Here is a 24,961-nt window from a genome sequence, read left to right as displayed (position 1 = left end):
AAAAGGCAGAACTAGGACGATGAAAAATCAGTAAGTGGTTGCCAGAGATCAAAGGCAGAGGGGCTAATTTCAAAGAGGCTACACAAGGAAATTTAAGGTATGGTACTGTGGTAGTAGATCCCTGATTCCATCCATCTGTCAAAACACAAAGACCTATATTCCACAAATAGTAAACTTTGTTGAACATAAATGTTTAAGAAAATAATTAATTAACTGGAAGAATAGGGGAATCAATCCAGAATGAACTGCAGACTCTGACAGATTTATTATACTGAATTACAAATGTATGGTTTAACTTCACTGAAGGGTGTAAGGCAAAATGGAGTTTTGCCTTAAAAATGTTGGAAAAACAGGTCCAGAAAAAAGACAGGTGAATGTAAACCCAAAGACAAAGAACTGTATACATACTGCACTTTAATTGGTAAATAGGCTTCTCATAGGCTATGGGTTAGCAATTCTATGTTACTTTTTGTGTCTACTAGATTGAAGAATAAATAAATCTATGGTAGATAATGAGAGTCAGTTTTCTCATATTCAGAGAAAGAAATAAAGAGGAACGAAAGGGGAAGACCAGAATGAATCTAGTGGAGTTGAATAAAAACAGGAGATATGAGTATGAACTAAGTTTGATTTTACTTCTCTCCTTTTCCTGAACATGTGCACGCGCGCGCGCACACACACACACACACACACAGAAATTTGAAGTAATTACAGATTTGTTTCCAAGTTCTGCCCACTAAGATGATCTAGAAACAGCAAAACCCCAGTAGCAGCAAGCATGCCTAGCACCCAGATCTTAGTTTCTAATACCTTCATTAAAAAAGAATTAAGCGTCCTTAGAGAAATGGCTGAGTTTAGGAGTTGGGCAGAGAAAATACAAGATGAGCAAAGAACATGTATCAGAAAATGCCTTTTAAAAAGACGAAACCATATCAAATTGACACTGGAGCCAACTCCAAAGAGCTTCTTTTGGTCAATGCTAGAAAAACCTGAGCAACAAAATGGCATTATAAGAATTCTACTATTCAAATAGTTATTAAGAGCCTGCAAATCGCTTTATGCTAGGCCATTTGGGGACAAAAAAAACAAAGTCCTGAACCATGGTCCCAAGGACAGATCTCAATAGAGTGTTTACCAGGTATATTTATTTTTATGAAGATTGTGTTGCTTCAGGATCAGAATGAAATACAAATTATGTCTTCCAAATGTAAATATATATTCATAGATGGAATATAAAGAAACAAGTAAAATGGTAAGCCTCAGAGAAAACTGGGTAAGCAGGTGCATGAAATATGTTTACTTCAGCCTGGAAACATGACAAAGTGGAAACAATCTGCAGAAGACACAGACATTCATACACTGTAATGAGCATAATGCATCTATAGAAGCACATCACGATTCCACTGCATTACACTGATTCAATCTCACAATTCATTTTAAAGACTATTCATAGCTAACCAATGATTTAGAGGAAAATGAAAAGTTGAATTAACTAAAGGAGCACCAATCATTGCCTCTGGGAGAGCTTTTAAAGAATTAGCTTGCAAATAAAGTTATAAAAGAATGAAAAATGAGCCAGGAAAGTACTAACATAACAGAGATATTAAAATGTATAAAGTTTCATTTTTTAAAATCCCATTCTACAAATAAAACCAGAACAAGCCAGATGTGGTGGCTCATACCAATAATCCCAGGAGCTCCAAAGGCTAAAGCAGGAGTATCACAAGTTCAAAACCAGCCTCAGCAACTCAGGGAGGCCCTAAGCAACTATGTCTCAAATGAGAAATAAAAAGAGTTGTGGTGGGGCTAGGATTGTGGCTCAGTGGTAAAGCGCTCACCTAGCACATAAAAGGGCCTGGGTTTGATCCTCAGCACCACATAAAATAAATAAATTAAATAAAGTTATTGTGTCCAACTACAACTAAAAAACCAATATTTAAGGGTTGGAGCTATGACTTAGTGATTATATGCCCCTGGATTCAATCCCCAGTAACTCCCCACACACACCAAAAAAAAAAAAAAAAAAAAAAAACCCTCAAAAAACAAACAACAAAACAGGACAAAATAAGTGTGTAAAGGAGGCAGCCGCTCTCACACTGGAACTCTATATCTTCTGCCCTAGTCTGGTGTGGATGAGAGTGGGATTAGAACGCCAGGAAAAGAAGTGTAGTATTACTACAAATAAATTATCATTAAAGAAACTTGTAAAGATTAACAAAAGTAGATTAACTACTCTACCAAAAAACGCCAGCACTAAAGAATTGCTTTAAAGAACTCATGTCTCCAGTTCAAGGTACTCTCATTTTTAAATGAAAATAACTAACTTCCCCAAACTAAGGCATTTACCTAAGTGAGGAGATGGGAGGGGTTATGCTGGAATGGTAATAACTAAAACTTTCAAATGGTGGTGAAGAAGAAATAAAACTTCACAGCAAAACACGTTAGTTGTCAGAATATGAGGTACCAAGTGCCATGTGCAAAGCATTCCCACAAATTTCCTGACCAGGAGAATTACAGGGGACAAATCACATCTCTATGTAAATTACCTGAATGTCATACATCCTGTAATCTGTATGATTCTGGTTATAAATGTAATCAATGAGTTAACTAAATGATTCAGTTTAATTTCAAACTACAAAATTTTACCTTCAATGTACAGAAACTCATTATGTCATCAGTGTTTTATAATAAATATCTTATTATTTATAATTTCTATTTAACACTATGTTGGAGATATTGGCTAATACAGCTGATCAAGAGAAAGCAGTGAGAGGCATAGCAATTTAGAAGACGAGGCAAAACTGTCTCTGCTTACAAATGATATGATTCTATGTGTGAAAAAAAACTCAAAAGAATAAATGGAAAATGTAGACAAGGAGTAAAAAAATTATAATAATATCAGGTTATGGAACTATCAAAAAGTTCATAGCATTCATATATATAAACAAAAAGTAACTGAAAGGAGTTAACAAAGAAAAATAAACTACCTGAGCAAAAGCTTAACAAATGTCCAAAACAGCATGAAAAAAAATTTAAATTTCCTGCAAGACAAAAAGGATTTAAATGAAAGTTATCCTATCCTATTCTTGTCAGGATGTTAATGTTATAACAATGTCAGTTTTCCCTAAGTAAGTTTATGAATTAAACAAATCCCCACAAAAAATGCCATGATGAGTCCCCCTACCAGAGCTAAATAAGGTAATTAAAAAGTCAATTTGGAAAAACAAACAAGCAAGAATAAACCAGGAAAACCCTCAAAAAAGAAGGGCATTCAGGAAGGGGACCACTAAATGTTAAGATATGAAATAGCTACAGACCAATGGAACAAAATGGAAGACCCCAAAATACATAAAACTACATACAGAAATAACATACAGAATTGATTTTTAAGAGAACCAGATATAAGCCACACAAGAAAAAAATAATAATCCATTCTTCATACCATTAAGCAGAACCAATTCTAACTGTCATTTAGGAAAGCAAAAGTAGAAATGGAATATTAGAAAAAAATATGGAGAAATCCTATAACAAGAAAAACTGTCCTCACTTTGAAACAAAAGAGAAAACACCACAAGCAAAATAAGAATATGGCAGATTTAAAAATATTTTAATCTTCCACCACAGATAGAGGGTTAATCCCAATAACAACTGAGCTAGAGGTATGAATTGCTACTTTGAAAAAATCTTCAAAACACAGTCATATGATAAAATACTAAATCCCAGCAATAAAAGAAAAACAATGAGATTTCATTTCTTGCCTAAAATCACAAGATTCCAAAAGCATATCAGTGTTCCACTGGGAAAGAGGTAGAGAGACAGGCCTTCACATGTATTGCTGCTCAAAATGAAAAATGGTACAAAGCCTACAACAAAGAATTGGGCAATATATAACAGAATATGCATGCATTTATCCTTAAAACTCAGCACAGCCACTTCTAGGAATGTATCCATGACACACCTATCAAAACGAGAAAAGACATAAGAACTGATCTATTCACTGCAGCCATATCTACAATTCCAAGACTAGAAACAACTCAAATGTCCACCAATTCAAATGTTACTCAATAAAATGTGGTCCACCAACAAAATGAAAAGGGAGGGATAGGAAATGCCCTAATCATCAGGTTACGTTAAAGGAGAAAAGTTAGGTAAATATATTAGGCAATTACTATTTATCTAGAGAAAAGAGGGATATCGATAAATATATGCATTTGCTTTAAAAAAAAAAAAAGCGGGGGGAAGGAGAGAGGACAGTCAGTTCAACAAACCCGCTTGGAAAACTAGACAGTATCTACAAGCTTCCATTTTGGAAGCAACCCAAATTTTCATTAACTGATGAAAGGATAAGTAAAATGCAATAAATACAGACACATGGAGTATTATTCAGTCTAAATTCTGACACACACTGCAACATAGATGAACTATGCTTAGTGAAATAAGCCAGGTGCAAAAAGACAAATACTGTGTGATTTCACATTCATGACATATGAAGGGTAGTCAACTCATATCATAGAAACAGAAAACAGAATGATGGTTGCCAATGGCTAGGGTGGAGGATAGGGGACAGGAATTTATTTAATGGATACAGAGTTGCAGTTTTCCATGGTGAAAAAGTTGTGGAGATTGGCTGCAAACAGCATGAATATCCTTAACATATAGAAATGTGAATTTAAGAATTGTTACAATGGGCTGGGTGTGGTGGCTCATGCCTATTATCCCAACAATCTGGGAAGCCGAGGCAGGAGGATGGTAAGCTGAAAGATAGCATCAGCAACTCAGTGAGACCTTAAGCAATTTACTGAGATTCTATGTCAATTTTTTTTTTAAAGGGCTGGGGATGTGGCTCAATAGATAAGCACCCCTGGGTTCAATTACCAGTACCAAAAAAAAAAAAAAGTGGTTAAGATGGTAAATTTTATGTTATATGTAATTTATCATGATTGAAATTATTTTTTAAAGAGAGGAAGCAAGAATAAAACTCCTGTACTAAAAAGAAGTATAATGAGAGAAAGGGAATCGAATAAAGGGTACATAGAAGAATAGAAAATGAATTTCTCTAAGTATAATTTCTTTTGTATCTTGGCTTTGAAATCATGTAAGGGCCTTACATAACCTTAAAAATATCTTTCAAATAGGGCAATTAAGCTGGGCTTTGTGGCACACACCTATAATCCTAGCAACTTGGAAGGTAATATTTTATTAAAATATCTGGTACAAGCTAGGCATGGTGGCAAGCACTTGTAATACCAGCAGCTTGGGAGGGTCAGACAGGATGATCACAAGTTCAAAGTCAGTCTCAGCAACTAAGTGAGGCCCTAAGCAACTTAGCAAGATCCTGTCTCAAAATAAAAAAAAATTAATAAAAAGGGCTGGAGATGTGGCTCAGTGAATAAGTGTCATGGGTTCAATCCCTGGTACCAAGGGGAAGGGGAAATTAAAATGAAAAGAATGAGACAAATGAACATAGATGTGTAACAAACTGGTGATTAATCAAAGAAGGAGTCATTCCCAGCAACTTAAGCACTGTAGTAATTTAATTGTTCATCTCTAGTAGTTTGTGACCTAAAAAAGAAAAGAACTGCAAAAAGTAACAATAAGCAAAAAAATACAAACAATACCAACACAATGTTTTTAGTGATCACGTTGGTGGTAGTGCTGGTAGTATTCTGAACTATTAGATGCATACTGTGGGACAAAAGCAAATGAATAATTACATAGACATCATTTAGAAAAAAGACGATAAGAGATCTTAGACATTGATGTAATCTGAATGAAATAAAAGTCAACAATCTCTAGGCCTCCACTTCATGGAAAGAATCAACATAACTCAAGTATTATATATACTTTTATATCCAATTGCAAGTGTTTATGTATGTGTCTATCAGAAGCCCCGCAACAATGAACAAGCACATGTCGAGAACACGACCAGCACTGTTTGTGATCTTAAGATACCATTTCCCACCAAAAGGATCAAGGTTCCTGTGTGAGCTGATTCAGTGCTGAGTCAGGAAATGCACAAGGCGAGCAGAAACTATCCTGTCAACAAATAGACTACTGGAGTCCAGAACAGCCTTATCAAAAGGATTCAGAAGTAAACTGAAGAGGCTCCCACTGACCACAGATAGATCACATCTATCTTTGATGTGATCACAGTTTGGACAATGGTAAGAATTACTAAAATTGATCAAAACCTAAATGTATTTCAATCCATGAACTTACACTAATACTAAGATAAATAAAATTTTTATAAATTACCTCATCTTTGTTCTGGCTTTTCTAAAATATAGTTCAGGATACAAAATAGTAAGGTAAGATCCTCTTAGAGAAGTCTGGTAGCTAACAAAGAAGGCATGGTAGAATTCAGAATGTCAGGATTTGCTGTGAATTAAAAGGAAGGAAAAGAGTTTCATAATGCAAACTTCCTAATTTCTTCCACAATAAATCACACAAAAAAGGAGGCAAGCGGAGAAAGGGTTAGAAAAAAATAGATGATTGCTTGTTTGATTGACTGTTGGACAGGAATTCCACAGATTAAGAAATATTATGAAATATATCAACCAAATGTAATATATGGATTTTTATTTGAATCTTAAATAAATGAACTGTGGAAAACAATTATAAAACTTACTGGGGAAATGTAAATGCTGAGTTATTGAATAACATTAAGAATTTTTTTTAATTTTTAGCCATTCTAATGGTCTTGTAAGATTTTTGTTTGTTTTAAAAGAGTACTTATCTTTTAAGATACAAATAGATATTTGTAAATAATTTATAAATTATGTGATCTTGTGTTTCAGAATGACTTCAAAATAATAGGTACAGAGGTAAAGGGTACCAATAAAATAAGATTGTCCATGAGTTAGAAATGACTGAGACAAGGCAGTAGATACATGGATGTTCATTACCTTACCCTAGATAGCGATAGATAGACTATGACAGACAGACATAGATAGACAAGACTTTTTTTTAAACTGAACAAAAATATATATATGTATATAATATACATATGTATATAATATATATTATTATATATAAATACATATATAATATATATGTATATAATAAATATATATGTGTGTATATATAAATATATATATAAATATATTTTTATTAGTTACACATGACAGTACAATGATCTTGACAATTCATACATTTGAATCAAATGGGGTATAATTTCTCATTTTTCTGAGTGTACAGGTTACAGAATCACATTGGTCATACAGTCACCTATATACATACAGCCATAATAATGTCCATTTTATTCTGCTGCCCTTCCTACTCCCTCTTCCCCGCCCCTCTCCCCTCCCATCACATCTCTCTACCCAATCTAATGTGACTTCTTCTTTTTTTTATTTTATTTTTCTCCTCACAACATCATATGTGTATTCTGTGTAACGATAAAGGTCTCCTTCCATCTTCCGTGCAACCCCCTTCTACCTCTTTTACCCTCCCACTTCTCTTTCCTATTTAGTGGTAATCTTCTTCTCATGCTCTTCCTCCCTATCCCATTTTGAGTCACCCCCCTTATATCAGAGAAGACATTTGTCATTTGTTTTTTAGGGATTGGCTAACTTCACTTAGCATTTATCCAAAACCAGTCTACAAAATGATACCATAGCATTCAAAACAGATCATTTAATAAACTATCCTAACATCTCTATGCAGCAATTCCAAAAGGAAAAAGATCAAAAAAAAGGTTAACTGAGTAGTACTGAAGGTTAACATAATTCCTTTGAAATGATCTCTGCTGGGTTTGTTTTCTTCTAAAATTTCCAACATTACACCAAACATATAACAAGGATGCTTGGCAAACAATTAATAGAAAAGAAAGCAGAAAGCAGTAAGGATGCTCTCAAAAGATATATTTAAACGTGTTGGTATTGTTTGTATTTATTTGTTGTTACTTTTTTGCAGTTCTTTTCTTTTTTAGGGTAAAAATTACTAGAGATGACCAAAATGTAAAAAAAAAAAAAAAAAAAAGCATTATATCCATGTGCTTGAAAAATAAATCTCAAAAATAAATGTTTCTATAATTCGCCATGATCATCCCATGAATACCACAGGGCCACAAAACATGTGTGATCGTGATAAAAAGAGGAAGAAAGTATATCCAGAATTAATTACATAAGAATTACTCCACCAAAAATCATATCTAATAGAAAATATTGTAAATACTTAACATGAAAGAAAATAAATCAAAACTCAAGTAGTGTGCTTCTTAGAAAGGTATGCAAATCAATTTACTGATTCCACAAAGAACATGTCACAGAAACCTATTAAACTTACTAGGCATTAGGAAAAAAAGAAAAAGAATACCCAAATTAACAGATTTAGCCTCAGTCGATGACTCACTAAGTCAAATGGACAAAAGTGATTATTATAGAGGATTGTCAAATGGATCATGGCTATTCAAAATTACTTGCTATATATGAATCTACAATCAAATTATACATTTAGTATACATTTAAATAAGCAAAAATAGGTTCTAAAACCAGACCACTGGCCAATCCATACCTGACAGGTAAGCATAGTATAAATCAAAATTAAAAACTATGCATCAAATATTAATACAGCATATTCAAAATTGTTTCTGTGCTTCCAGAAGACAGCTGTTTCAGGTAATGTTTAGACACATCCTGAGTAGGCTCTCTGTTGATGATGCTGCTAGGTGTAACTTCTCATGAAGCTCTCTGAAAAGCACAATCATTTGCTGGAGAAGTAGCAAGAGTATATTCCCCAAGTTGTCATACAGAACCATAAGATTTACAGAGGAAGTGAACATTTTCTTGCAAGATAACAAATTCTAGTAACTGCTCTCTATATAATAAGGTTTGTACTGACTTTACCAGTTCTACCCTGAATCATATTGTGTGCGTGTGCATGTATGTGGGCAGGTGTGTAATACAGAAAATGATTTGTTGGAGCAAGATGGCATTCAGTGAGCACATAATTAAGCAGTTTTCAATTATGCTGGGAAAAAAACTCCAGAAGACAAAAGAATGGCATGAGGGTTTCACTGCAGAAGAAATATTTTTCATGGGGAAAAAAATAACAAAGACCTAAATTGCCTGAAGAAACTACTTAATATTTTAAAAATATTTTTATATATTGGGCCCTTAGTTAAGATTTTACATATAAGATTACTACCTAAAATGTTTGAAAAACAATTTGTTCGAGAGAGAGAGAGAGAGAGAGAGAGAGAGAGAGAGAGAGAGAGAGAGAAAGTATAATAAGTGATCTCTCTGGTGAAGAAGACAAAGTGCAGATCTGGTCTCCCCCCCCCCTCAATAATCTGTTTCAGTAAATTAGTTATTTATACATTAATCAGAAAACTCTTTTAAAAACAGTATTTTTATTCCTAATTATTGTCATTTGATTTGGAAACTAACATTAAAAGGAAAGAGAGAGAGGGGGAGGGAGAAGGACAGATCTGAGCTTGAGGAGAGGTAAGGTTCAGGAGAATCACCTTTTGAAACCCCTCCTCCCTCCACCCTCTCACTTGCCTTTTGAGAACTGCTGTGCTAGACCCCTTCTCAGTGATAAAACAGAGTAAGAAAGGCTCCTGATCCCAAATACCCATCACTTCGTAGGGGAAGGCTTGGAATGGACTCAAAATCCCAATCACATCTGACAAATAGGAGACATCTGAGACTACATGGTCAATTGAAGTGGCCCTAAGTAAACAGTTTATAAAAAGTACCATGACTAAGACTGTAAATGTTCAATCTATTACCCATTACCCAAAATTCAGAGATTCATTTCTAATTTAGTTTCTCTGATCTTGATCTTATTTGCTCTGAGGAGCGACCCTTGCTTAAGGAGCAAAAACGAGTAAAAGTCAAAACAAAACCTGAGCAAGACACATTAGTCACCCCCTAACAGTTACTGAAGAAAAAGCCTTTACTTCATGCCTTAGATATGATGGTCTCTTAAAAATAAGCTCAGGGGCTGAAGTTCTAGCTCAGTGGTAGAGGGCTTGCCTCACATGTGTGAGGAACTGGGTTTGATTCTCAGCACCACATATAAAATAAATGAATAAAATAAAGGTCCATCAACAAATAAAAAAAATTAAAAAAACATAAGCTCAGGTAGTAGCTCTGTACCCACCAAGTATGCTGGAAGTTGCCTAATAGCGTTTAATTGCTAGAAAGATATAATTTGATTGTTTTTAAATCAGCAGGAACCTTCAAGTATTTAAAACCATCTCTCTCCTCTACCACTTCCATTCCTCAGAATTGGATGTTCTTTAATCCAAGTACACATTTCAAACATAAGTCTTACCATCTTTTCCTAGTAAATTGTGAAGTCCTTTCATAGGATTACAAAAAATGAACTGTGATTATAGCACTGGCATTGACTGTAGGAATGGCTTTTAGAAACAACAAGCAATAAAATAGGTGGTCGTGGTTGTTTTCATGTCTAAATCAAGCAAGGAAAATCTCATGTGATGGGTAGGTTTTACAGAACAAACAGAAAATATGTACAGAAAAATTACAAAAATACTAAGTACTGTTACAGATGACTGGATTGGCATTTAACAGGCTGAAAGAAACCAGATCAATCTCAATCTTGCTGGGGTCAATTCGGGTGCTCAAACAAATAAAACAATTTTTTTTCTTTATGGTCATATACTAAAGGTGCTAAAATATTAACCAAGTCTGAAAATGTCATGCACAGTGCAACAATTTATAAATATTAAAATGCATTTTTAACATACATATTTGTATCAAAATCTGCTTAATAAAAATAGCAAATATAATAAATCATTAGGCCAAAGTCACTAGAGAAAAATTAGATAAAAAACACCATACTTGGAAAAAAAAAAAAAAGAGGAAAGTGAGGGAGAATGGATTAACAAAGATATGTTAATGTAATTTGATCATTTTAATCCCAGAATTTATAAACAACCCTAGAACAAAATCTACCATTAGCTATTATAAGCAAAATAGTACAGGTAAAATTGTTTCATATACCTTTCTTGCAATAATTCTGTTTTCCTTCCAAACTATAAAATCTATTCCGTCACATGCAGATTACAACAAGGCTTCAACATAATACACTAAAACAATGCAAATGCATATAATATCCAATCAACATACAAAGATAAGAAACTTAAAAATATAGTATGAATTATAAAAGCCTCACAACCATTGGTCTTATGTATGCCTAAGAGTTAAAACATTACAAAATTAAAATCAGCTTTTTGCTCTATAAAAACATGTTGAACAGGACTCCGTATATCTGTACTGAGATCCTCTATACTAGAATAATGAAAATTTATATTTAAAAGTGTACTAGACACTTGTTCTATTACAAAAACATGTTCCAGTATTCATGTGCAGTGTTTTGTAAAGTGCTTTATTTCCATTAGCATTATAAATTTTTGTTCTTCAGCAAATCAGTAAGAGAATAATGGCACAAATCAATATCATACTCTTCATACCAAGTAATACTAGGTCATTTATTATAGCAAAGGCCACTAGAATCTCAGCTAAAGGTCTATCAGGCATTTCCATTTGAACACCATTTTTTTTTTAAGAATGTATCACAGGTTGAATGGGTGATTTTCTATTATAAAACAGTCTTCATAGGTTTAAGTACCTTCAACTTCTTAAAGCAGAGAAGCATACCAACATTGCAAAGAAAGCCACTTATGCCTCCTAGGGGCCTTGCCACCAACTACAACTCTAGGAGTGGTAACGAATTTCTGCAATGGATGGAGATAGAGAGAGACTAGTGGAAAAGATAAACAAATGAAGAAACAAATAAAATTATTCCAAGCCATTTAAGGTCCAGAAGCTTTGTTGCAGAAGCCCCATAATTACCAGTGTCCCCTAAGTGGGATAAGTTAGACAGAGGCAGCAGAAGATGGAACCCTCCACCCCCAGTTCCTCACTGCCCTACAAGGAACAAGTGGTTGATTTTCCCTACAGTCCACTCTTTGCTTTGTTCCACAATGTGGCACCCTGTTACGGGGCTCCTACTGATAACCTAAAAGCAGACGTTGGCTCTATTCTTAGAGTATCTCTTATACAGAGGAATTCAATGGGAGCATAGTTATTTAACCCTGTAAAGTTCCAATGTACAGTATTATTTGATAGCAGAGTTTTCTGTTTTATTACTTAGAAGTAAAGTCTGAATGACCAATCTATTCAGTAAGCTTTCACTTTAATTTAATTTGCTTCTTTACTACTCTAATTTGCAATTTTAAAAAAGTACAAAAGAAATCATAAGAACATTAAATATTATGTCAAAGAACACAAGTCACATAGAAGGCATTTTTTTTTTTTTGGATAGTTGTGACTAATTAAGAACAAATTTCATTGTTATTTCATTAGGTCTGTGGCCATTTATAGGTAACTAGAACAGTTTAATGATATTAAATACATGATCAGTCTAGAACACTTAAAATTAAGCTCAATAGGTCTGATATTCTGGAAGAAAAAAGAGGGATGAATACCTTAAGTCCCAGTGAAACACTGCAGACAGACATGGTGCACATGTGTGCTCTTCATACCATAGTTTATCTTGAGACAAATCCTCTCTGCCTCCCAATACAAGAATTCACACAGAACAGAGTGGTTTTTATCTATATCATCCAGTCATAATTTAATACTTTTTCCAATCACAATGCACAATCATCTCCAACTGGCTTTGTGAACACTATAGGAAGGGCAGCCAGCACAGATGTCCCTGAGGCAAAGTCATCTTTGAATTTCAGCTGATTCAGTTCTTCAGGAGCAACCAAATTATCGTCTCTTTTTTTCCTCAATTTTAATTAGAATATTCTTGCTCAAAAAGAAAGACACACCCAAAATACCACAAGAGACCTGAGAAAATTGTCAAGTAAGCAGAGAGTGAAGAGCCTACCAGACACCAAAGTGCATACACCAAAGCTTGGGTACTTTTTCATCAGAGAGCCCGTCTTCTTAGCCAATTATTTTATTTGTAACTCAAATAAGCTTGTATACATAGCATCCATAAACCCACAACACTGGATAGAGCAAATTAGAAATCAGGACAGAAGTCACTAGGGGTAAGATGAAACAGCCCAATAGCAATAAAATTGGTACTAATTACTAGACAATAAAAAGAGGAGGAACACAAATTCTAAAGGGCCCAGTATGAAACGCAAAGGCACATCAACCTGGGGATTCATTCAAATAAAGAGATGCATTCTCTTCAATAAGCAGGTGGAGGCAATTTTATAGCATGGAACAAAACAATGCTGGTTATTGAAAAGATGCTTAAAAACCAGAGATTTTTAAATATATTAAGAAAAAATGGAGAAATTAAAAAAAAACCTTAGCATCTAGTGATTTTTAAAATCCTCAGTTATTCAGAAAATCATTCTCTATAAATGACCATTTCAAGGTTCCAAATAACTGAGGCACATACAAGAAAATAAGGAAGGAAGGGATGATGTGTAGTGTTACAGCCTTTGATGGGTGGGCAGAGGCTTACTTAAATCATATTATCAAGCACCCTCCCTAACCTTTCCCCATCTTATTCCCACCGCAAACCCTGAAAATATCTACTCCTAGAGAATACACTAATATTTAACTTATTTTTACCAGCTATGATATACTCTTGTACTACCTCTGTAAGATACAGTTCCATCTTACCTTCTTGTATATTGTTGGTCCATCCACATTTGTGCTCAGAATGACCACTACTTTATAATCATCAGAAAAGTGACTTCAATTCCAGGTTAAAATAGGTACTAGAGTGTGGCTTGTTGAAAGTCAAACCCAAAACATTTACTAGGAATGTCTTTCACTGAACAAAGAAATTCTATTCTGTTTCCAAGTGGGATAAAAAGACGAGCCTAACCCTGGTAACCTTAACACAAAAGGAAGCTAAAAAGGCAGGGACTCGATAAGAACAAAGGATTGTGCTTTCTGATGACATCAATACATATTAAACACGATGTGTTACACATCCTTCTATCAATATCTGAGAAGATAAATTTGCAAATTAATACTACATTGGCTATAATGAATAAAATTATAGTAACACTTTCTTTAGAAGAGATTTTGATTTATATAATGGCAGTGACTTTTATGTGTTTAATGTTTCTGAAACTAAAAGAGGAGATGAGCCACTGTGAGCAAGCAGAATACAATGTACAAGAAATAATTACGCCTGTGACCTCATGCCCTATAAGGTCATTCTGCATCGCAGGCCAAAGGAAATCAGGAACTATCAGCATTTACCTCAGAGAAGTCACTGAGAGAAATGAAGGGCAAGTGTGGGCATATTTCATAAACTAGCAGGTGCTTGACCTCATAAAAAAGTCAATTATTAAAACGCGACATGTAGAATGTCACAAATAAGAAATATATAAAAATGGGTTCTGCAAAACATCTTCACTCTAAAATAAATCTGAGATAACTCGTAACATTCAGCTTCATCCAAATTGTAACACAACAATTTCACAAAATAGTACTAACACCTATTTAGTAAAAAAAAATAATTAGCAGAATTCTTTAGAAGTGTTTGGAACATAAAAGTGACTATGTGATGAGTGATAATTCAGAAAAGATTTATAATAGTTCTGTAAGTTAGTATTGAGGAATGTATGCAGTATTGATCATTTGAGTCCCATTACCATTTGAACAGGGATCACAATGTACTTATCCTTAAATTTCTCTATCAGAAATTAGGCATCAAAAATTTACATTTTTGTTACTTTATAAAGAATAAAATAATAATCCTGACTAGTTCAAGGACAGAGCTCCATTAACTGAAGCAAATTTCTCATGTTGCTCAATAACTGCAGACTTGGTTCTTAGTGAAATTTGTGTCTTTTCAGTGAAAACAGACTATGTCTCCTGTTTTCTTCCCCAGTAAATTAAAGTGAATTCCAAGGCAGTGTCAATAAGGAAAACAAAACTACAGAAATCAGTACAGGAGAGAAGGGGGAAAGCAGCCAGTATTCACTAGTCATATCATTCACTGTGCTGGATGCTTTGCTAAGTTGCTATTTAACGCTCTTGAGAGTCCTGAGAAAAGCAGCTGGCCTGGGCCCATTATTTTCCTTAGTTCTCAGACAAACCAGCAAAAGGCTTTTTACTGCATAATGCATCTAAACAAAATACAGAGGATCCCCTCAATATGGTCAGTTGACTTGAGTGGTCATTTCAGTCCCAGCTCACTCACTCATTCACTGTGAACTCAGAAAAAGTTACCACCTGCTTTTAAACCCCTGACTCCCCATCTCAGAAGATGAAGGGCTATCACAGTCCAAGAGCCCAGTATGAAAGTCAGCTCTTCAGGTAAGAGCATTATTTTGAGTTTCAGACAGTACTAATAAAGGGACTCTTAGACAAAGAGTAGTCATAAATTAGGTGTTACCAATATCACACAGAAAATTACTACATATTTTTAAATGCTTAAAATAATTACATTATAAGAACATTTCTGATGAGTAGTGTATTTACCAGATATATTGTTTAATATTTTGCCTACGTTAGTGATTAAGATTCCTGTGCTAGAAACAAGCTTTAAGTCTCTAAAACAAAGCTTTATGATGTAACTTGCTATAATGATCACCTCTTCAAACATTAATGACAATGGCGGAGGCGACTTCACTACAAGCATGTGGATGGCAGGTGTGGGCTGTCCACCAGCTGGCTCTATAACCTTTTGATCCCTTCGGATGGCAAATCTGTTCAACAGCACTATGTGGTCATTCCTCATTTGTTGTATGCTTTCTTCTCCTTTAATACATTCAGAATCCCTATTCCTTTGGCTTGACATCCTTTTATTAAAACAGAAAACTCTCAGTAAAGCAAGCTAAAAGTAATTTTACACTTAGTCAATGTAAAAGTTTCAGAATCAATTAATATATTATTTCAAAGGAACATATGCTTTATTTATATGTAGGTTGCATGTTTGTTTATTCTTTCCCTAAAAAAAACAAATAAAGTGCTTTTTTAAACAATGCTTATTTAAACAATGATAAGAACCATCAAAGAATAATTTTCTAGCAGTTATTTTTCTGCCCCGTTTTGTGCTGTTGTTAAACATAATTTGACTGTCAAGGACATGTCTGAAAGCATTAGTTAAGATGAACATCTATTTAGTCTTCCCTTTCTACCCTATTTAAGATCTAAATTTCTGGAGCAAGCTGGGTAGAATAAACATTAGGTAAGAGAATGAGTTTTGGAGTCTTAAATATCTGAGACACCTTCAGAAAATTCTTGAATCTCTCCTGACCTCAGTTAACTCATGAAAGAAAATGATGGCAACAGTACTTACTTTACAAATTTATGGCAACAGTTAAATAAAATAACACAGCAAAAGCCTGACAGAGAAGTACCCTATTACTGGTATTTATTGTCATTATTTTACTTATGCTTTATACTCTCTGTACCCACCAACAGACCTCTTACCTATAACATATGCATTTCTATCATTGTTTCAGACAGTAATTTGGGACCACACTATGTATTTACCTCGTAGTTAACAATTTTTTTTAATTAAAAAAAAATATTTTTTAGTTGTAGGCAGACACATTATCTTTGTTTTACTTTATTTATTTTATGTGGTGCTGCGGATCAAACCCAGTGCCTCACGCATGCTAGGTAAGCGCTCAACTACTAAGCTACAACCCCAGCCCAGTTAACTTATTTTCTTGTTTCCAGGAATAAGTAAAATGACATCTGCTACAATTACTAATGATACCTCTCCTCCCAAAATGTTAAGATTACAACACTGTACTACTAATTTTGGTGGGCTTTTTAGACCTTTATATGCAATCAATAATCAAAGCCTAGAAATGATCTATTCTACCTTATCCTATATTTAAATATTTCACTTTAATTCATTCCCCCACTTTACCCTAATCTATTCTAAATAAAAATGCTTTGAAAATGTTTCTAAATATTTTCACAATGACCATTTCTTTTTAAAAGAATCCCTAGTGATTTGTTACTATGTAGTTCTACCTTCAATGATTCAACAGCACCGCACTCAGAGTTAATCCTGCTTTTGGGGATCTTTTATTCAATAAGGTTTATGATGAGTTTATCATGGAACTCTATTTCCTGAAATATGAATTTTATGGCCATAATTTATAAACAAAGAACATATTCCAGATTATTCAAATACTCAAAAGCAGAGCTTTATCATTCCAATTTTGTTTTTGTAACACTTTTATATTCTGGAAATTTATTTTTTAAATCTCTAGTTTTAAAAGAATCTTAAGCCTAATATCTTACATTTATCTAGAGTACATGAAGCCCTAGAGTTTTTTGGAGGGTGGGGTGGGGTGGGGTGGGGACTGGGGATTGAACCCAGGGGTGCTCTACCACTGAGCCACATTCACAGCCCTTTTTATATTTGTTTTGAGATAGGGTCTTGCTATATTGCCCAGGCTAACCTGGAACTTACGATCCTCCTGCCTCAGCCTCCTAAGTCACTGGGATTACAGGCAAGTGCCACCACACTTGGATGTTTTTATACACAAATTCCTTTTATTATTATGCGTGATTTTATACACACATTCCTTTTATTGGAATAGAGAAAACTCCCAATAAGCAAATAAAAACCAATATTCACTCAGTAAATATTCTGGTACTCAAAAAGATAAGAATTTTAACTGGAGCTGCTACTGCCAGATATTTTGGCTATATATGAAATCTGTATTTGCGTTTTCATACGGTACTTATTGACTTAACAAATTAATGGTACTGAACTAGGTATTATTCTATGCATTTAACAAACATTAACTCATTATAATCCTACAAAAACTTCTATCATATTGATTTCTTTCAATGACAAAATTGAGGCTAAGAAAGCTTAAGAAAAGTACCCAAGGTTACATCCCTAATGAAACATCTATGACAGTCACCACTGCAAACATCTGGTAGGATTAGACCAGTTATAATAGTTATAACCTTTCCTGAATTTTGCTTTCATTTTCCTTCTTGAATAAGCATACAGTATCTTGACATGTATAATGAAATGATGAATCAGGGATAAGTGTACTTTGAGAATAAAAAAATTATGATAGCAAATGTAACTTTTCTCCACTAGACCTTATATAATATGATTCTACCTGTTTTGTTTTGTAAAAAAAAAAAAAAACTTAAAACTTCAACAATTTTGCCAATTCTTCAAATTATACTCTTTTGAAAGATCTATCAATCAAAATCTTTGCTAATTTCTTCTTTTTTAATTTACTGCTTATTATGGTTTAGATACAAGTGATCACTAAAGGTTATTGTGAGAGACAATACAAGAAAGTTTATAGGTGAAATGACTGGGTTATGAGAACCTCAACCTAATCACTGTATTAATCCACTGAGAAGGATTAATGGTGGTAACTGTAGGCAGATAGGGTGTGGGTGGAAGAGGTGGGTCACTGGGGGCATGTCTTTCGGGTTTATATTTTGTCCTGGTGAAGGGAGCTTTCTCTCTGTCTCTATGTCTCTGTCTCTGTGTTTCTCTAATTCCTGATGCCCTGCTCTGAGCCACACACTTCTTCCATGATGTTCTGCCCCATCTCAGGCCCAAAGCAATGGAGTTGGCCAACTATGGACTGAACCTCTGAAACTGTGAAGCTCAAAAAAACTGTTCCTCCTCAAAAATTGTTCTGGTCAGGTCTTTTGTTTACAGCTTCAAAAAAGCTGACTAAACACTGCTCTAACTCTACCAGATATTTATTACTTTAAGAATTCCTAATTCCAATCTCAACTTGCAAGCTATCTTGCCATTGCATACCAAATCAGTATAGACCAAGTTGGCATTCACACAAATAATAATACAATGGCAGTGAAAGACGCTAGTGTTAAACAGACTAGGATTTTTTAAATTGGAAATTAATTTTATAGTAGTCAGTTCATTAATGAATAGTGACATTAACTTGTGCTTTTTTTTTTAATTACCAAAATCCAGATTCAGAAAATTAAACTGAGCAGATTCAGAAAATTAAATAGCAGAATCTGAGGATCTCTCTTTTCACTTTCAGGTGAACTACTCACTTTTGTTGATAAGTAATAGCAAATATATTTGTAAATGTTCTTTCTACATGTGCCTGCAAAGCTTTGTAGAAAAGCATGTGAACTCTTACGTGATATGACGTGGTCCATATACTGAGGTAAATAAGGAGCCCAGGCATCGATGGCTTCCTTTCGTCCTGCCTGCTCAATTCTCCTCAGCTCTGCTAGAAGCAGGGCCTGGGCAGCTTCTCTTACCTAAAGGAGGTCACAAAAATAAGTGTAAAGAAAGAAAAAAGGTCAGGTGGTGAGGTGAGTGCCTATAAATTAGAAGTTTCCTAGGAAATAAAGTTATAAACCAGAAATCACATTTATTTACATGAGAAAAACAACTAATCAAATAATGAATTAGCTATCTAAGGTGCAATAAATTGTATGACAGTGTAATTAATAATTTGACTAAAATATATTGTAAGTATATTTATTTAATCAGGCTTTGAGTTTAAAATATTCATTTTCTAAAACATTCTTGCATTCTAATCTAGCATTTTCAAATTCTACATTTTCATATAAATATTGTTAAAAGTCACAATTAAAACCATTAAATTTCTCTCATAACCTGAAGAAATTTAATGATATCTACTTAATGTCTTTATACCATATATATTAAATAGGGGCTGTTGATACAAACATGTACAAGCCCACATGATTCACATTTACCTAGGTTGTGAATAACATAGTCCAATACATTCCTATGTAAGAATATAACCTCTGTAAGTTCTAAAGATGGAACTGAAAATGCAGTTTTCAAATCATATCATTTCTCTTTCATTGTAGTATACAACTTTTAGTTTTAATTTAGTTTACTTTTGCTTCTTTGGTATAAGGTCAAAGAAGCTAATCAATTATTAGGTGATATATTAACTATTTAATTTTGAAAGAATGATAGCAGCATCTGAATAAGGGTTTGAGCAAAAAAAGTTGTTTTTAAGTATAATTGGCTTTTGAAGGGAATTCCAAACCTATGAAAATGTTAGTACGAGGTTTAGGAATCACAAATATTTTATACTCATTCACTGCACAGTGAAATTTCAGACAACAAAAGACCATAGACCATAATGACAGTGACCCATAAGGCTATATCTACTGACAACATTGACATCTTAGTCTGTATATCTTAAGATGTTCACACAAGGACAAAATCACCTAGTGACACATTTGTCAGAATATATCCCCATTATTATGCAATGAATGACCATAATTATATTGGGAAAATTAAAAATCTTGAATGATACAAACTGCTAGAGCTATATAAGTCAAGTGGCATAGTAAGGAAAATTTCTACAAAACATTTCCAAGTTTCTGGTGATATTATACTCCAAGTAATATCCAATAATGAGTAAGTCAATTAACACAAAATAATGGCTACCATTTACTGAGATCCTACCATGTGTCCAGCTCTTACCATTTTACTTGCATTACCTTATTTGATCCTGATAGCGAACCCATGAGGGCTACATTCTTATCCCCACCTTACAAATGAGCTTCAAATAGGGTAAAGTAAATTGTCTGGGACCACACAGTTAATACTTATTGGGAATAATATTCAAACCCAGTTCTCTTCTAATTTTAAAGACCTTCTTATTTTATTATACATGGTACCTTCCACTGGACCACAGCTATTCAAATGGAATTTGATTGATATGATTATACTGAATGTGTGATCTTGGGGGAGGTGGTTATATGTATTTATTTGTGTACATGTGTTCATGATCTATAATAAAAACTAATACTTATGAAACAATTCTATAAAGGCTATGAAACTTTTTATCAAATAATCACAAAATTACAAAAAGAAGCAAATGAACAAGCTGGGGTTGTAGCTCAGTTGGTAGAGCACTTGCCTAGCACGTGTGAGGCACTGGGTTTGATCCTCAGAACCACATAAAAATAAATAAATAAAATAAAGGCATTGTGCTCATCGACAAATTAAAAAAAAAATAAGCAAATGAACAAACAAGCTGTAACATTACAGTTTAGTCTATGAAGTAAGACAAAAAATATGGAAATTCTGAATCCAGATTTTCTATCACAAAATAAACAGGTAATAAGATAAATGAGATAAATATCAACCATTTATTTGTTTTGAATTTACATTTGATCAAGACTTTTTAATATCTTGGTTTTCTATTCTTATTCCCTCAACATTACCTCCAAGCAACGATCCTGCCATCTTCGAGCCAGCATCTCTAGAAGAGGAGGCCTAAACTTATCCAATCCCAGCAGGTCTGGCAGCATAACACAATGCATAGCAGCTAACTGACTCCATCCTGTTAAAATGTGACATGTTACAAATACTTTAAACATTTTGGAATTCCCAAAGTCAAAAGTTTTTCTTTATATACATATATCAAAAACAAAACAACAGGTAGTCCCCTTAAGTTATATTATAAATGATTTAAATTTAATACTAGATGTTTTTATATAAAGAATGATACCAAATGGATTTTATACCTAAATCATATACTTGGCTCCTGTAACTCTCAACATCTTAAAACAAATAAAAATAAATTTCCACAAAAAGTATAACCAGATTCACAAGAAAAAAACACATTTCTAAACAGATTTTCTAAAATAAAACATGTATTAGTGGATGGGAAAGGACACGAATAAATACATATAAGAGCTATATGTGAAACTGTTGTCAGTTAAAAGGGCATCGCAGATATCCAAGGACAGGTTTATGTCACTTAGGGCATGGCCATCTGTGCTGCCATTGTGTCAGCCAAGAAAGATGTCTTCCCTTCCCTGTCTGAGGGCCTTTAATTAAGGTAGTTATTGATCAGACTCCTTACAAAATGGATCAGATATTTAATCACAATCATAACTGAAATAAGCAACGTAATGCCAATTTTGAGAGGAAAAATGAATTCAGAAATTCCACAAAATAAAAATCTGCAATCCAAAATGTATAAAGTCTTAAACATCATTAACTCTGGCTATAGGAATAAAAGTTATATTTTCCAAAATTCTAATTCACAATATAGAATCTGATTTTATCAAACACTATATATACCACAATATTTTATTTTAAAGTACTAGTATACAAATTTCTCAATTACTTTTATCTATTTTCAAAATGTCTATAATATTTTTGTACATACAATAAGTGCCTCATTCTTCCAAAATTATGTAGGAGGCCATTATTAATCCACAATAATTACCATTATTTCCTGATAATGGTAACATCTAAAGACAAATAATAAAGAATGGATTAATTATAACTCACAATGTGAGTTACAATCCAAACTGTAGTCTTTAAAATAATGACAAATATTTTCCTATAAATCTCAAAATGATCACTGGGATTATTCAAATAAGAGAGAGAGAGAGAAAGAGAGATAGACAAGTTATCTATTTAAAGATTTAGCCTTTCAGTGAGGAAATTCTCATCAACTGATAGAAAATACATAATAACATTAATTTAAGTAATAGGCCCATGAATTTGGGATAATAATTTATTTTACAACACAGGAATATGTGTGTATATGTATATATATACATACCTATATTACTACTTATTAATTTCTTGAATTAATTTAATGTTTCATATTAGTATGTTTCATAGAAGTATTGATGAGCTAAATTTTAATATCATGATTCTCCCAAGCCCCAAAGTCTAACAGATCATTTTAGAATTAACAAATAAATGTTTTTCAGAATAGTTTAGTAAATATAACCCTAATTATTTTTACTAAAACTCAGTCCTAAGATACAAAGCTTCATATAGTTTTATGATAGGGAAATCAAAAACAAAAAATGAAATTATACTGTTAAGTGCCCATATTCTGTTTCCAAAGGAGAGCTACCTGCAACAAGGGCTCTGTATTTCACAGGTACTGCAACATTCCTTCCATTCAAATGGGCTTGTGATATAACTGTTTAGAATCAGAATCATTCTGAATTATATTTTAGATTTTCTGAATTTTTTTGTATTATACAATCTGATAAAGACTGAGACCCCAACAGACACAGTGAATACAATACAGAACTCATGAGTTCCATTAACTTCCCAGGCATTATAAATAATACTAGATGTGTCTTGGGGAACAAAGGTTTGCAGATCCCATTCACATTTTTAGAGTTCCAAAATTACTTTCCATTGTGCCACTAGAAAGGAATAATACAGTGACCCAATTAAATTTATACCCTTAAATTAAGAATGTTTGCCATAACCTGAAGCAAAAATAGTGATAAAATAGGTGAACTCCCATCAATCTATAATCAATCTGAAGAATTTTCAAATTAGAATGTAAATTGGGAGACTCCATCACATCCCCCTCTCACCAGAACATACAGTTGAGTAAAGATAGCAAAGTATATCTGTCACAGACTAATGATACATGGGAAACAAATTCATTAGCACTAATACTTGAGATAACATGGCAAATACCACTATAAAAACGAATTCACCTTTTTACGTTAAATTCACATCAAAAGTAGGAACTCTGCACTCCTCTAGCAGCATTCTAGATAATACGTAACATGGTTTATGACAGCCAGGAGTAACATAACATTTTTATAACTAGCTCTTATTGACATTAGCAAATAAAGTTATAAAATGGGAACTTTGGGATTTCATACATAACAAAGCAGATGAATGTATAAATTAGATAAAAGGAACATGTCTATTAGGATAAAGCATAGATTGAATGAAAGTTGTTAGAAAGTTGAGAGAGAATACCTTCATTTACTAAGAAACAGGTATGTAAAGCAGGAGTAGAAGCAGAGTCAGAGCCAGAGTGATCAGCGTCAGACCGAGCGGAAACGACAGGTGCAGCAACTTGCAGAGGAAAATAGAAGAAATAAAGAGGAGAGAATTGAGGTACAGCAGTTTCTGAAAAAAAGCTCAATATTAGTGAAGAATGAGAAACAAAGTTGGCAAAATATAATGAAGATAAAACTGAAAAATGATGTTTTAATCAGAAGAGCATGATCATAAAAGATAATAGCAGGGAAATGATATATTTTATCGAATAGCAATCATAGTGTAGCTCAACTTCCTCTTAAAGTCAAAATGTTTAATATTATAGACAAATGGTATATCAAATATTGCAACACATAGCTCTGACACAATGAAGGTTATAACAAAAAAAGACAACATATTAAGATTTAACAAAAAAGTACACTTTTTGAAATGTATCACATAATCAGAAAGTTTATGTTGATCTTCACATTGTCAATAGCATTTCTCTAGTTTATTCTTAACATTTGTGTGAATTATCTTTAAATATCTCAAACCAATACTCAAATGATTTCATCTCAATTTCCTACTCATTGTATAAAAACTTGATTTACCATATACCATAAAAATATACATACTGCATTATTATGTTTACTCATTAAAAGAATTTTATTATAGTTTCACTAACTGGAGTTTTAAAATTTTTATGATAAAATAAACACAACAAAAATAATACTTGTGAACTTATCATTCTTATAGAATAGATGAACCAAACCCATCCCCCTCAAAAGCAAAAAAAAAGTTACGTTGCCAGGAAAATGTTTCAGCTTAAATTATCATATGAAAAAGCAAGAGGACCACATGGCACACACATTCTACAACTGGAGGTCAATGTTAAGATTTAGAGGTCACCATTTGACACTTCCTTCCTATGGAGAAATTACCATATGTCATGCACAAGCATCTTCAAATTAATCCCTCTCCTTTCTTCTGTCATTGAACAGCAATAGGTTTGGGCTCCTGAACAGATTAAGCATTGTCTGCTGAATGATATGTTTGCTTTTCATGCGGTGAAGTTCTTTTGTGACAATAGGACAGCTGCATGAAAACAACTTTTTCATAATTTCCACACGAATGCATCATAATGTCAATCAGGCACGTGTGAGGTAAACGTAGAACTAAAAGAAGTCTGTGAACAGTAACAAAGGAGGGAAACTTAACTCCATACACCAAAGCAGCACCTTATGCACACGTAAGATTTTATCTGGGAAAC

The 24,961-nt window shown here is 33.5% G+C and overlaps 1 protein-coding gene across 3 annotated transcripts in view; it reads right to left on the bottom strand.

Annotated features, from left to right (window-relative positions):
* The window catches only part of Wdr7 (WD repeat domain 7), a 333,762-nt gene that overhangs the window by 195,380 nt on the left and 113,421 nt on the right, over positions 1 to 24,961 (bottom strand). For 2 of the 3 annotated variants that reach the window (XM_046419460.2, XM_046419461.2), the window contains 2 exons: positions 21,156 to 21,274; positions 19,079 to 19,202 (listed from right to left, as the gene is read on the bottom strand). In XM_046419460.2, coding sequence (XP_046275416.1) covers positions 19,079 to 19,202; positions 21,156 to 21,274 — 243 coding nt within the window. Of the gene's footprint in view, positions 1 to 19,078; positions 19,203 to 21,155; positions 21,275 to 23,688; positions 23,788 to 24,961 lie in introns of all 3 variants that reach the window. The other variant, XM_046419459.2, reaches the window with a different exon arrangement.

The sequence above is a fragment of the Marmota monax genome, unplaced genomic scaffold (genome assembly GCF_021218885.2).
Source record: "Marmota monax isolate L192 unplaced genomic scaffold, Marmota_monax_Labrador192_F-V1.1 WCK01_AAM20220418_F8-fsc00088, whole genome shotgun sequence".
Lineage (NCBI taxonomy): Eukaryota > Metazoa > Chordata > Mammalia > Rodentia > Sciuridae > Marmota > Marmota monax.
Note: the sequence above shows the minus strand (reverse complement) of the source record. Positions and strands in the feature narration are given on the sequence as shown.